This window comes from Zophobas morio, unplaced genomic scaffold (genome assembly GCF_036711695.1).
Source record: "Zophobas morio isolate AGI-343-1 ecotype UQ-CSIRO unplaced genomic scaffold, CSIRO_AGI_Zmor_V1 ptg000272l, whole genome shotgun sequence".
Classification (NCBI taxonomy): domain Eukaryota; kingdom Metazoa; phylum Arthropoda; class Insecta; order Coleoptera; family Tenebrionidae; genus Zophobas; species Zophobas morio.
In genome coordinates, this window is record NW_026972376.1 from 41,297 (window position 1) to 54,447 (window position 13,151).

Genomic DNA, 13,151 nt, shown 5'->3' on the forward strand with positions numbered 1-13,151 from the left:
GTTGAACATACGCTTTTTTCTCTTCTCAGAAACTCACGTGTTTCATTGGAGTTGCTTATGAAGGGGCTGAAGTTCATCAGGTGTTCCCTTGACTTCTATCGGTCGTTTATGTTAAGTGCTAATACGGCTTGCAGGAGCCACTTGGAACAGTTTAGCCGCCGCATGGACAACTCCCAACAGATTGTAGACATTTTACTCGTGCACGGTGACCATTATATTTCATTCTTTTAAAAAAAAAATTAAATATTTCCAAGGAAACTCTGAATGTAGCGATGTAAGACTCGAAGTCGCCCAGTGTTGGGTTGCTTATCTTTTAAAAGGGAGAGTCGTTTCTGAGGCTTTGGTTGGCTCATTTAGAGTCTGGTGCTAAAGAACATGCCACATATTTTTCTTTCTCGTGCAGCTGCCCTCTGTAGGAAAGGAGTTTATAATTGGCTGTACCGATATTGTTCCAACCATTTCTGCCACTTACGCGGTCCTGTTTTCTTTTTATTCTCTGCGATACCCCTTTCATTGGCCTATTAAAAGGCACTATTTATATAGTTTGTTATTATTTTTGGTCACTCAATTTTTTTAATGCACGATAGTTTTGATTTATTTCAGTCCCACTTTGCTCAAAATCCCGAACTTTTTTCTGCGGAACACTTTGGTCGGCTTGTTTCGGAGTTATTTGACCCAGAAAAATTAAATTCTTCCCATGAGGTGCTTCTCATGGTTACCGATTATGATTAATTTGCGCCATACTATTTATTTTTAGGTTGACTGGATTGTCCTTCTTCTTAAGCAAAGCAAATTTATTATCAGGAGTGACGAATGCAACCTCCACATGCTTAATTTTAACACGCGAGTCAGAGAGCTTCCCCCGCATGGGAAGCTGTCCAATAAGAGCCCAATAGAAAGCGAGGGGTTCGGCGACTATTCCGTCGCTGATGGCGGGCAGGAGGAGTATGGGCGGTCCGCTATTCTTCCGCTTCTGTGGGCTCTTAATGAGGCTTCTCGCTATTGCATCATTAATAAGTTGTTTTTTTTAGTTAATTGCTTTTTTCGATCTCTTTTCTTCTGTATTTAGACTGCGCACGCCATATGGCGGGCCCAGCGCCACGCTTGCTTACCTCAGTGCTAAGCTCCATAAAATATTGACGGAGTTTTCTACACAGCCAATTAAAGTCACTGTAAGGCCAGCACATGTGGATATTTCTTACTAAGGCATGTTCTTTCCGCGATCTACTAATAGGAGGACTATAGTTACGCCTTTGCCAAACCCGTCACAGAGACTGCTCTTCACCGGGTTGAGCTAGTTCTTCATTTCATGGATCTACTTGAAAAGGTCAGCTTCGTGTTTGGCTAAACTTTTTTGCCTGCTCACTCCACGTGCATTTTATAGCATATTGTTGGCATGTGTAACGGCCTTTGTTGTTTTCCTTCTACGAGGGCCGTCGCCTCATTCTTTCACGGGAATTCCAAGGTTAATTTTTTTTAGTGAATTTTCTCTCTTCTGTGGGCCACCAACATTGTATGCAGGTCTGTCGTGAGTGGTTTTCCCGTATACGTGTCCCGCTGGTCGGCCTTTCTTTTTTGACTCGGCAGTTCCACGTGAGTGCCCACGTCTGTTTCTCTCTATCTTAATGGCTTTTCACTATTACGTCATAGCGCTCATTAAGAATTGGGCTTGAGTTTCTCAAAGACATGACCCACGCGCTTATCGTATCACAAAAAAATCTTCACGTGTCTCCACCATTACCCATAGACTTGAACGAGAATATGCCAGAGCAGATTTCAGGGGATGTTGGCGTTAGTAAACACCGTGAACTTTTTGTACCCTTTTTTTGGTCTCTGCTATTGACTGTCTACTCTGCCATAGAAGTTAAAGGTTTTTTGCCACATGCTTTCATACGAGCAGTTCGCTTAAATAATTCACAAATTTCGGCCTTCTTATAGGCTCTGATGTTTTTTCTTCCGTAGAAGATAATCTACTTACATGCATTAAAAGCTTTATTCCTACTCTTCCCGGTAAGAAAAGAGTTTTTCTCCTTATTATTAATGCTGTGTATGGTTATATTTCTAGAGCCCGCAGCAGACTTTTTTCCTCTTATAAAAGACTTCTTAAAAGCTTGTTCGTGGGAATTGCAAGAACGCTACGAGCAATGTTTGCTGGAATATTTTTCGCTTAAGCAAACCGTTATTGCAATTTTGGGGCACTCTTGCCCGTTGCCTGTCACATTGCTTCCGGGCTCTGGCAGCCTTGACAACCCTCATCCGTCCTCACAGGAAAGCCCGCCCCTGACCTCCACCTTGTTACTATACCCTACATTTCTTAAAAATTGCCCGGCACTTTTGAAGGGAACGCAAGCCTCTCCGTCAAATTCGGCTGTGAACCTCTGTTTGCATTTGCTGCTTGATTTTCTTTCCGACCGAATCGAGCGATGCTCTGTCCTGGTGGGCATGGGCTCCTCTGTGGTTGGTCAGCCCTTAATGCCAGCTGCCCAGTTAGAACTCTTTGACGTCAATGAAGCACTCCGAAAATTTGAGAGTTCCTGGGCTCTTGCTAGTGAAGACTCGCTCACTTTTGGGTACTTTTGAGACTATTTCATAAAAAACTCCCTAACACTTGTCACGCTCTTCTCCTTTTGCAGCGCACACTTAGGCGTCCCTTCCCCCACGGATGTGATTTGGTACTTTACCAGTGATAAAGACCGGTAGTGACGCCTCTTTTCTTTTTGTCCATTTACGTTTTCTCACGTTTTTTTGAAGGAGCGTTGCTGTCTTCAACAAACTGTTCGACTCTTCTGTTTCTACACTTCTTTATTTTGTTTGTTCTCAGGATATTAGCAAAAACTATGAAACCGCACTTTCTATAGTGTCCGCTTATATTTCATTGCAGTCCTCTCTGATTGGTGAAAACATGCATTTTCAGTTTCTCGTTGCCTTTTAGTATTGTTGAGCTGCTGTTTTTTTATAGTGAGTAAAAAAGACACCAACCTTCACGTGCTGTTTGAGAATACAACCGCTGAAGACTTACAAAAATTATTTCTCTGCCTCGGCAGAAATACAAAGTCATACAGAAGCACGCACTCCTTAAGCGCTCTCGTTGGCCTACTGCGATTGGTTCGTCAGCTCTGCAAGGCAACCATTGAAGAGGAAGCACGCAAAGAATATGAACACCTGCATTTCGATACACTTTTCTGTTTGTTGAAGAAGGCAAAGGATACTAAAAACTACCTCCTGACTGATCACCTCTACTCCGCAGCCAGCTCTTTTCCGGTGCCCGACCTCTCTGCACATGAGCAACTGGAATACTTCAGAATAAAATTTTGCAATGAAAAACGTGGCGTCCGTGGCGCTGAAGCCTTCGTGCTCGACAATTTGAACCCGCCAACCCCGGACAGCGCCCTTCGGGTTTTCTTGCAGGCTCTTGGTGTCGACGATGATACTCGTGCTTTTTCCGACTCGCTGAAAGCAATGCTGCTTGTCCATTTATATAAGTGGAGGTGGGCCATGTGATCTGTACTTTTTTTTGTGAGTGCGATGGAGCTTCTTTTTTTTAAAGACGCTCTACTGACTCTCCCAGCCCCCTTGACGGCCTCTTACTGGACATGAGCCGATCGTTGGATGCCCATAATAGCAAAGTCTACTACGTGTCGTGGTTGTTGTAGCCTATAACATCTTTTTTTTCCGCTTAGGCTCTCTACTATTATGCGAATTGGTGTTTTCAAAGAGGGTTGGCTCATTTTCATCAGCTACGCTCGCCGGATACTAAAGAAGAGCACTCACTTCTTGGTAGCTCCACGCAATTCCATATATTTTAATGATAAATTTCATGATTTATAAAGATTGTGAATTCGACGAGCTTAAAGACATCTGCCGCTCACTTTCTGATGATACTTCTATCGTAAAGTTTATTTCTTTTTCTTACTATATAATGGTAACCATACATATTAAAGACGATCAGACACGTGATATGCAGTAACCAATGGTTAAGAGATGCTAAACATGCAAAGTTTTTTAGGTTCCATGAAGCTGTTTATATAAAGATAAACATTAAAGTTTACGCTTCATTGTTTTTCTTCGCATTGTGAAAGATACGGCTTTTATGGCCACGAGGCCGTTACCAACACGGTGAAGCCCCTTCTTAGTAGTGAAGGGCAGGCAGCCGTCTTGCCTGCCTTGCAGAATTTTTGGCTCAAAGTTCAGCGGCGTGCATGTGGCCTCCTTTGCAGCGCTGCCGAGCATTACTCATTGTTTCTTCAGAAATTCTACTTTAAAAAGGTCCGTTTTGGACCTTAAAAAGCGTGTTTTAGCACGTGGTCATTATGACCTTTCTAGCCACATTCGGGCATGCAATCTGCTCTGCGCCTCGTGACGCTCGCGGTCATGTTGGGGCCCATTATCAAGCCACTTCTGCTTGATTGGCTTCAAGTTGTCCCTCCAGCCTGTTGGTTGGTGGATTTTTTATTTATTTATCAATTTTTAATGATTATTTAATAGGGAAAAGATTATCCCGCAGTTAATGGCCACGGTGGTGACTCCGGACGACGCCGCTGGTGATATTATTGAGACTGTGCTGGTGCAATGCGGACGGGCATTCCCGCGGGCTCTTATTTTTCCTGTGCTTACCCTTTACAAAACGGCAGGCCAATCATGTAAGCCCATCTTTCTTTTTATTGGATATCTGCTTAGCCGGCTCAAATTAGACAAAGGTAACGACCTTGCACGTGTGCAACGCTTGTTTGAGACAATTAAGAGCCGCTCGCCCGCCACTGTTTCCGACACCCAACTTCTTATCTCAGAATTGAATGTATGATAATAAAATCGACACTTTTGATTCGTTTCTGACAACGTTGCCCCCTGCGAAGCGGATCTCTCCTTTCTGGGAGGACATATGGATCGATAAGATTGCCCATTGGTCCCCGGACGCCGTACAGCGGCTTCTTCGCGTGCGTTTTGGTTTAACGCGGATGCGTTATTGGTTTCTTTTTTGGTACATCGGTTTTTTAAGGTTCAAGAAATATCTAAACGGTGCCAGCAAAACGACTCGCTGGCTGCTGAGCAGCAAATAGCCCTTATTAGCGACCAGTATAGTGCTATAATCACACCACTTTGCAACGAATTGGGTTTCTTCATTCTGGCGTTAATTTTTATGGAATTCTTTACTTTATTATGAACAGAGCAAACTCTGCGGGTGACAAGTCCTGAGAATTGTGCGACCAAGCACGAACATTGGTCAAAATATTTTTGTATATAAATAGTGAACAAAGATATAACCAACCATTAAAGGTTTTGCTCTACATTTTTTGACCGTTTGGCGGCTGCCATCCAGGAATTGAAGCATCCCGGGCTCAGTTTATTTAAAAGTACCGAAATCGTTCACTTGTGGGAACCATTTAGTAAAATAAGGTATTGGTGATACGTTTTATTTACTATGCTTTTTCATTATTATTATAACTTTTATAACACAGAAAAGAACTTCTGTTGGCTTCCCATCAAAGCGGGTTTATATTTATGCTTGAAGCAATAACAACGCGCTTGGATGCTATGAAAGGCTTTGCTGTGTCCATGCCAGGCGCCGGAAGAGAGACTACCATTGAAAAAATATGCAATAAAGTAAAAGAACAATCATTAGTGCTTGTCATTGATAACTTATTTTGATTGGTCGTTGCAGGTGTGTTTGATTCCCACCAAAACTAAACCGAAAAAGCTTACTTTTCTCGGGTCTGACGGGCTTTACTATTCGTACTTGTTTAAGGGGTCTGAAGATCTGCGAGTGGACGAGAGGATCATGCAGCTTCTGGCAACCACCAATCTCCTGCTGAATCGAGTCCTTGCTTTTTATTGATATCTTTTTTTATCACATCTTTACTTGCTAGCCCCACTAGAAAACGAAGAAACACGCAGCCAACCACCGTCCTAGCCCCGCCAGGACATACGCCGTGGTTCCTACAGGTGTCCGTTCTGGCCTTATCCAATGGGTGGCCGGACTTGTTCCATTGTACACGCTGTATAAGGTGCCTTCTGATTGGCGCCTTTGATGCGTTTTGGTTCACTGCTGATGCAGCAGTGGCATCTGACGGCACACGGGCAAGGCGGCTTTAAAGCTTCTGAAATTTTTCAGCAGAAAGTTAAGGCTCGTTTAGCGAAGTACCAATTGGCTGAGGGCACTTCTCGGAGGGACTGGCCAAAAGGTTTTTATTAATGATTTTTGATATTATTTCTATTACTATAATGAATTCTTTTAATTACAGAATTATTAAGAGAAGTTTTTGAAGAGTTATGCAAAGAGTGGCCGTCGCATTTGATTCGAGACTCAATTCTTCTTTTCGCCAACTCCAATGCCCATTGGTTGTACAAGAAGCAGCAGTTTGTGGGTTGGTGGATAAAAATTATTATTAAAAAAAAGTGAATGAATAATAAATCATAGATAAATTCTTTAAAACAATTATTATAAATAAAAAATACTAAGTATAATATAATAGTAATGAATATTTTAATTATAAAAAGTAATAAAACAAAATAAAAAATTAATAATTTTAGTAATAAAAATAAATTATTAATTAATATAATTTATAAATACTTAATATTAAATATTAATAAAACAAAAATTGTTTGGTAAATTAATATAAAGATAAATATAAGAAATATAAGAAAAATAGAAAATTTTTGATATAGAGAAAAAATATTAATCTGTTATATTTTAGTGAAGAACATAGTAGGAAGCAATAGTAAAACTTTAGTTTTTGGTGTATTAATAAAAATTGTATATATATATTATAATATGAAGTTGATTATAAAATAACAAAGAAATGAATTAGTCGTTCGTAAAGTTATAAATAAATATTAATAAGTAAAAAGTAATAAAGAAATCAATATGAAAATTTACTTTTTTAATTAAAAAAAAATAATAATAAATGAAAGGTAATAAAGAAATCGATTTGGAAATATATTACTAAATTATAAAAAAAATATATAATATATAAAAAGTAATAAAGAAATTAACATGAAAAAAAATATATATATACTAACTATAATTAAAAAATTATTATAATGAAAAATAAATAATAAAAAGTGATAAATAAATTAATATATAATAATGTTTATTAATTATTAATTAAATATTATTTAATAAAAATAAGTAATAACAAGTAAAAAGTTATAAAGAAAATTAATAAGTAATAATATTTATTAATCATTAATATAATTATAAAAAGGTAATACAGCAAATATAAAAAAAAATTGCTAAATAAATTATATAAACTTTAATAAAAATTATTCAATTTAAAGAAAATAAATAGTAAAACAAAAATTGACATATAAATTACTATATAAATAATAATAAATAATAAATAAATTTTTTTCTATAGTAAATATTTAATAAATATTAAAAAAATAGAAAATAAAATATAAATTCAAAAAAATTAAATTTTTTTTCATAAATAATATATAAATAAAAATATTAAAGCAAAACGATAATCAAAAATAAATAAATTATTATTTATTATTTATAAATAATAAAATGTAAACTAACTTAATGTAAAAATGTTTTAAGGAATATTGAATGAATATATAATAAATATTTTAATAAAAATAATAAAACAAAAAGACAATCAATAAGTTATTATTATTAAAAAAATAAAAATGCGAACTAAATGAATAAACATATTAATAATAAACAGTAAAAAAAATATCAAAATAATAAAACAAAAAAGTAACCAATCATTTTTCTTTGTTAGGGACCACCGCCACGATGTCAATGGTTGGTTACTTTTTAGGGCTCGGCGACCGCCATTTGGACAATATTCTTTTGGACGTGCGTACGGGTGAAGTAGTGCATATCGACTACAACGTCTGCTTTGAGGCCGGCAAAAAACTTCGAGTCCCTGAACGTGTAAGTTGGACGACTTTTTCTCTTCACTATTTTTTTTATGGAATCTTTTATTATTAATGAGGTCCCTTTTCGCTTAACACAAAGTATTGTGAGCGCATTGGATTGGGGGCTAAGCGGTCTTTCTTTTTTTATGAGTTTGTGCGAGGCTCTGCTGTCTGTTCTGCATGGCGAAAAAGTTATATGCAAAACTGCATTTCAATTGGTAGATTGAGTTTACCTTATTAAAGGACATCGTGTTATCGCTTCTCGAGTCGTTTGTGTATGACCCAATCACCAGCTGGCTTGAGGCTCAAGACGCGTCGATTCTTAAAGCCGCGGAGCATGTGAAAACCACAATGCATCTTTTTATTGCCCGACTCAAAGAGATGCACCACGATTGGGTTATATTTTAATAGTAATAATAAATAATGAGCCAGTAGACGGTTTATTATTTGCTTAAGCGGTTGAAGTTTAGTAAGCTTTACAGCCTCCTTGAAAAACTTTTTGAACTTTTTACGCGGCACTCCGTTAGTTTTTTTTGTTCGTTTCTCATTGGTTGATGGTTGTACTTGTCTTTTATTAGTGTCTCAAGAATTATATTGCCGACGGGAAAAAGGAAGTGGACACTGCAGCGGCGCGGTATGCTCGAATAAGAACATCAGTAAAGGACCTCTATGCGGTTCAGGAGGCCTTGTCTAAGGCAGAGGTATGGGCCCGGCCGTGATCCGCCCTCTGTAACCTCTTATATGCATGCTTTCGTTAGAGCGACTGTTCACTTGCCTCCATGCAGCTCTCTAGAGTGGACCTGCAGCTTGAACAGGAGGCTAAACAGACGGCCGCCTGCGTCTCTTTATACCAGAACCTTCTTGTCTTCCTCCAAACGACTTTTGCTTCGGTCAGCCACCCAATCGCTACTACATTGCCAGAGTCGGCGCCAGTTTACGAGTTTTTATCTAAGTTTGGCCAAAGTAAGCTGCGTTGGAGTAACTATTGATTGGTGTGTTTATCGCTGTTGGTTTATACTATCAATAGAGGACTCGGTGCAAAAGTTCAAGAGTTTGAGTGAAGCTTTCACGGAGCGTCTGGCCAATTATGATAAGTGCTATCAGGAATTATTAGAAAACTTTCGCCAATTGCGCTACTTCTTCACCGACGAGCTGGACGCCTCTTCTACACTTTTGTCCAATGACGGAATTTTTGCGCGTCCTCCGCTAAACTTCCCCAAAACTTCGTTTCTTTGGTTTTTGGAGGTTGTAAATCCACTAATCCAACTGCGAGAGGACGGTGCAGCTTTTTTTCTTGATGGCGGCCAGCAGCGTCATTTGATTGGCCGGGAAGTTTATAGTAACAATCCGCTGCACCAGAATTATAGTGACAAGTTCAACCTCGACACCTGGACAGCTACCTGCGAGCACATGAACCGTGATATTGGCGGGTTTACTTTTTCACTGGACCGTCAACCGCGAGGTCCGGCCTTCGAGGTCTACGAGGTGTTGAAAGAAATACGAGCGCGCATTTCCGGTACACATTATTTTGATGGAAACCCCTGAAACTCCTATGCTTATCGGAACCTCAGAGGCTGGTCTGTCGACCGATAGAGGAAGCGAAGGGTCTGTTCAGAAAGCTGTGCTACTGATAAAGAAATCTTTTTTTAATGAAGCGAATACTACAGTCTTTTTGCACACGGCGATTAGCGCTATTCAACATGTCTTGTCTAGCTTTGCTGTAATTTATCTTAGTTTTATTTATTACAATTATTATTATAATTCTTTATTATATAATATTTATTGTTTATTATTTATTTATTTATTTTATATTCGTTACATATTATTTATTACTTATTCTTATCTTAGAACCCATCCAACCCGTTTCCTTCGCTTTTGGGACAAGTTCGGTTTATCTGTGAAATCGTTAATATACTTGACGAACACAATAAGTCGGGCTCCGCCGATTATAGAGGAGCTAAGACTTTCTGGGCTGCTGTTTGGGAGGTCAGCCCTAAACTTTTTCATTATTATCAGTGTTCTTAAATTTTTATGGATTCATTAGACGCTCAGCCATATTAACAGCGCCGGACGGTCGTTTTTTATAGAAATGATTAGAAATCTGCCGTATTTTTTCAACGTCCACACACACGTCTCATTGGAAGGAGACGTGGACTTAATACGAGAGTTCGAGCAATTTCACAATCTGCTCACTGATTGTAGTGATACCAATAAGAAAGCGTCCAATGGGGAACACCCGTCCGTTTCGCCTGACTTAGAAAGGACAGCCTTAGTTAAACTTTTGCAAAAGACCAACATTCCCCCACTTTGCAAACTTGAAGAAGCTTTTTCTCAAGCCGAGCAAGTATGGATTCGATCTGAGGGCACCTGTGAGGATGGCGGCAGCGGATTGGATACTCTGCAAAGGGGCTTCATTAAAGTCTGCCTCAGTTTTTATAGCGATATTGCGAAGGCTGTGTTCCACGTGAAGGGCCTGAGCTCTCCCGCCACGAGGTCTAGTTTTTTTCCTTTTGAATTTGTATAGCCATGCGCACGTGCATATATGCAGCTATCTCGCCGAAAAGGCGGATGTCGAGTTGTTGAACTTTTTCAAGTCGATTTTTATGAGAAGTTTTTTTTTTCCAATGGGATTGCGCTTTTACGAATTTGTAAAAAAAAATGTTGAACTCTGCGATGCAGCTTTAATCAACTTTTCTTCATTCTTAGATCCTTCAAAAGCGTCTTATTAATGAAGGAATTGTGCTACTCGCCGCGCTTAACAAACACGTGGCCACGGCAGAGAAGGAGTGGCCGATCTCTGCCCGAAGTCAAACTCGTTCGAGCGAAAGAATTTGCCGCGCGGAGTGCAGGTTTTCTCCCGATCTTTTGACCTTCAACCTTATTATATTAAAAAAATAACAAATAAGAAAACTTCTGCGCTTGTGCAGTTTTTCTTATGAACTTTTTAGCCAAAATGAAACGAAGGAACTTCTTGCCTGCTGTGATATTGGTTTTCTTCTTAGAAAGTCACCTTTTTTTGTTACTCAACATTTTTTTAGCTCTTCTACGGCTACATTGGACGTTTAATTGGACGGCCGAATCAGACTGCCTCTCCACCGTGGAAAATTATTTGTTTAAAGCATTGCAGTGCGTATTTTTGGCAATTTTTTCATTACCCTGCTTCTCTATTTTTAATGAAATTAGAAAAAGTTACTATCAAACTTCGGAGAGTATTGTTGGATTGCAAGCTTTAAACCATCAAATGGAAATGGTGGAAAGCGACGTTCAAAGTCGGATGAAGTGGGCTGCAACCACCAATCACGACATTATAAAGACACTTGAAGAGTTTGTGGACTATCGAAAGGTTTCTTTTCGCACCAAATAAATAATGCATATATATATATATCTTATTAATTCATTTTTATCACTAAATTTCTTGTATTTTACAGCAACGAGGATTATCTTTGAAGGTACGATGCGACACGTACGCGGAAATTTCGCGAAGAGTCCAGGAATTTGCGCACTTCACAAAAGCCTCGCTTATTTCGTACGGTCTTGTTATATTTATTCAGTAGCGTTATTGGCCGTTCCTTATTTTTTTTTAGTTCAATTTTATTAGTGCATTTTTCCTATTTGAATAGTTATTTTTTTTTTGCAGTGGAATATTGACTTTCCCTTGGTAAAGTGCTTTGTTAATTAATTAGTGGACTATAATGTGCTTTTTTAGATTTGGTGGGGGGGGGGAGTGGGGCTCGTATTAACGCATTTTTAATTTTTAAGGAATTTAGAATTATATTTTTTTATTGGAGAGTTAAACTTTCACTATTTTTTATTCCAGGGAAAGAGCTGTCAATTGGGCGAAAAAGGTTTTTTCATTATTACTGGAGCGCAGGAACGTTTGCTGGTCTCTGCAGCACGTCAAGGGCCAATTGAAAGCTTATGAAGAACTTATTCAACTCAGCATGGTGGGGAAAAAATATCTGTATATATTAGTGGAATCTTATTTTGTTTTTGATGTATAGGAGGGACACGTCGATATTTTTTCGACGGAGGAAATCAACAAATGGCTGAGCTCATGCAATAAGGCTCTCCAAAAAAAGAACAGAATAATGAACACTGTATTAAAACGTTTTTTATTGGGTAAAAGGCGTTTATACGAGCTTAAACCAATAGAGATACGCCGAACTCAGAGCCATAGAAAACGAGCAGCGTGTCGGCTTAGACGCGTTGGCCATGTGCGGGAGGGATTTTGAACCGCTTTTTCAGCAAATAGACGAGGCGTTATCCTCAGTGCGGTCGTCCATGCCCTCGGGCTCATGTACACGACTTGTTGTTGGGACAGTATAGAAAAAAGCCGTTTGTCACTTGTTTTTCTATGTAGCTCCCGCCCTTCCGCAGGCCAAGCTGGTAGACGACTTTGACTGTGCTTTAAAGTTATTCACAGAGAAGTTAAAATTGTTGGACACGCTCGACAAAAATCGTCTCCAGGAATTGAAGGTTTATTAATGAAAATAATTTTTCTTATTTCCTTATTTATATATAAAGGCTTCTGCTGAACACGTGGATACTCTTTTTGGTGAATGGACTGGAGACTCAATAAGTGTAAAAAATAACGAACATCAAATGTTTAATATATTTAGGTTTAAATATTTCCCTACAACAGGCGATGTGCCCTTGTGAAACATCCAATAGTCTTTCGCAATTTGGTTGCTTCTTTTTTTTTTTTTATTCACCGTTTATTTCTGAACCCCCCCCCCCCCTTCCCAATCATTTGTTTTAGAATTTAATAAGCACGCTATCAAAGTATGGGACGTTGTCAGTGGGAAGCTCGACACCGGAGGCCAGCTTCAACCAATCAGTGCGAAGGTATTACACAATAGGAAGTTTCTTGCTTTATAATGGCTATCAACTGACACCGTCTTGGTCAATGAAGGTCGCATCTTTGGTCGAGCAGGCCCGCTCGCCTGACAATCTCAGTCACATGTACGAAGGATGGACGCCGTGGATTTAAAGTGAAGCGCGCCGGCCACCTTTTATGTCGACCAATCAAGATAGGGTTACGAAACCCTAAGGGGAAACGCCGTTTTTCCACATGTTTTCGCTTCATCTCCGTTGCTAGTGTGGATTTTGAGAAAACGAATATTGGCAATGTGAGAATTCTTTCAAATTTTTTAAAGAAGTTTTTTTATTACTGGGCATTTGGAAAAACCGCCCATGCGCTCTGGGAAAAGTATCCTCAAATAAGCGCGCTTTTTTATTCAATAAACGTAGTTATCACGTTTTAGCTGGTTAATGTAATCAATAAAGTA

The 13,151-nt window shown here is 38.9% G+C and overlaps 2 protein-coding genes and 1 long non-coding RNA gene across 3 annotated transcripts; all 3 read left to right on the plus strand.

Moving 5' to 3' along the window:
• Positions 1-512, plus strand: LOC135119537 (uncharacterized). The gene is made up of 4 exons (XR_010278260.1): positions 1-80; positions 135-205; positions 255-343; positions 404-512. It is a non-coding gene; the product is annotated as an uncharacterized LOC135119537 (long non-coding RNA).
• An 83-nt stretch (positions 513-595) lies between these two features.
• On the plus strand, positions 596-5,161 carry LOC135119536 (uncharacterized). The gene is made up of 21 exons (XM_064043951.1): positions 596-702; positions 758-1,017; positions 1,070-1,172; positions 1,235-1,327; positions 1,385-1,465; positions 1,522-1,593; positions 1,651-1,870; positions 1,939-2,010; positions 2,066-2,570; positions 2,634-2,696; positions 2,752-2,894; positions 2,960-3,488; positions 3,548-3,626; positions 3,681-3,777; positions 3,831-3,889; positions 3,942-4,006; positions 4,080-4,266; positions 4,324-4,436; positions 4,486-4,795; positions 4,854-4,934; positions 4,997-5,161. Exons 2-21 carry the CDS (start codon positions 827-829, stop codon positions 5,159-5,161), a joined length of 3,228 nt encoding a protein of 1,075 aa, XP_063900021.1. The 5' UTR covers positions 596-702; positions 758-826.
• A 345-nt stretch (positions 5,162-5,506) lies between these two features.
• On the plus strand, positions 5,507-13,107 carry LOC135119544 (uncharacterized). Its single transcript, XM_064043955.1, has 29 exons — positions 5,507-5,601; positions 5,660-5,815; positions 5,874-6,002; positions 6,053-6,179; positions 6,240-6,362; positions 7,725-7,879; positions 7,941-8,054; positions 8,107-8,259; positions 8,320-8,385; positions 8,442-8,564; positions 8,622-8,826; positions 8,891-9,379; positions 9,435-9,583; positions 9,712-9,849; positions 9,908-10,356; positions 10,412-10,511; positions 10,570-10,712; positions 10,770-10,852; positions 10,902-10,989; positions 11,047-11,206; positions 11,292-11,389; positions 11,681-11,807; positions 11,865-11,960; positions 12,016-12,160; positions 12,224-12,339; positions 12,388-12,444; positions 12,506-12,548; positions 12,623-12,708; positions 12,776-13,107. The coding sequence occupies exons 1-29, from the start codon at positions 5,533-5,535 to the stop codon at positions 12,851-12,853; spliced, it is 4,065 nt and encodes a 1,354-aa protein (XP_063900025.1). The 5' UTR covers positions 5,507-5,532; the 3' UTR covers positions 12,854-13,107.
• The last annotated feature ends 44 nt before the right edge of the window (positions 13,108-13,151 follow it).

Bases quoted from the DNA above. Each gene is read 5' to 3' on its own strand.
- LOC135119536 (XM_064043951.1), top strand. From the start codon at position 827: ATGCTTAATTTTAACACGCGAGTCAGAGAGCTTCCCCCGCATGGGAAG. The intron at 1,466-1,521 runs GTTAATTTTTTT...CATTGTATGCAG, and splicing joins TCTTTCACGGGAATTCCAAG to GTCTGTCGTGAGTGGTTTTC. The intron at 4,007-4,079 runs GTTCCATGAAGC...GCATTGTGAAAG, and splicing joins AAACATGCAAAGTTTTTTAG to ATACGGCTTTTATGGCCACG.
- LOC135119544 (XM_064043955.1), top strand. From the start codon at position 5,533: ATGAAAGGCTTTGCTGTGTCCATGCCAGGCGCCGGAAGAGAGACTACC. The intron at 10,512-10,569 runs GTAAAAAAAAAT...CTTCATTCTTAG, and splicing joins GATTGCGCTTTTACGAATTT to ATCCTTCAAAAGCGTCTTAT. The intron at 12,445-12,505 runs GTAAAAAATAAC...TCCCTACAACAG, and splicing joins GGACTGGAGACTCAATAAGT to GCGATGTGCCCTTGTGAAAC.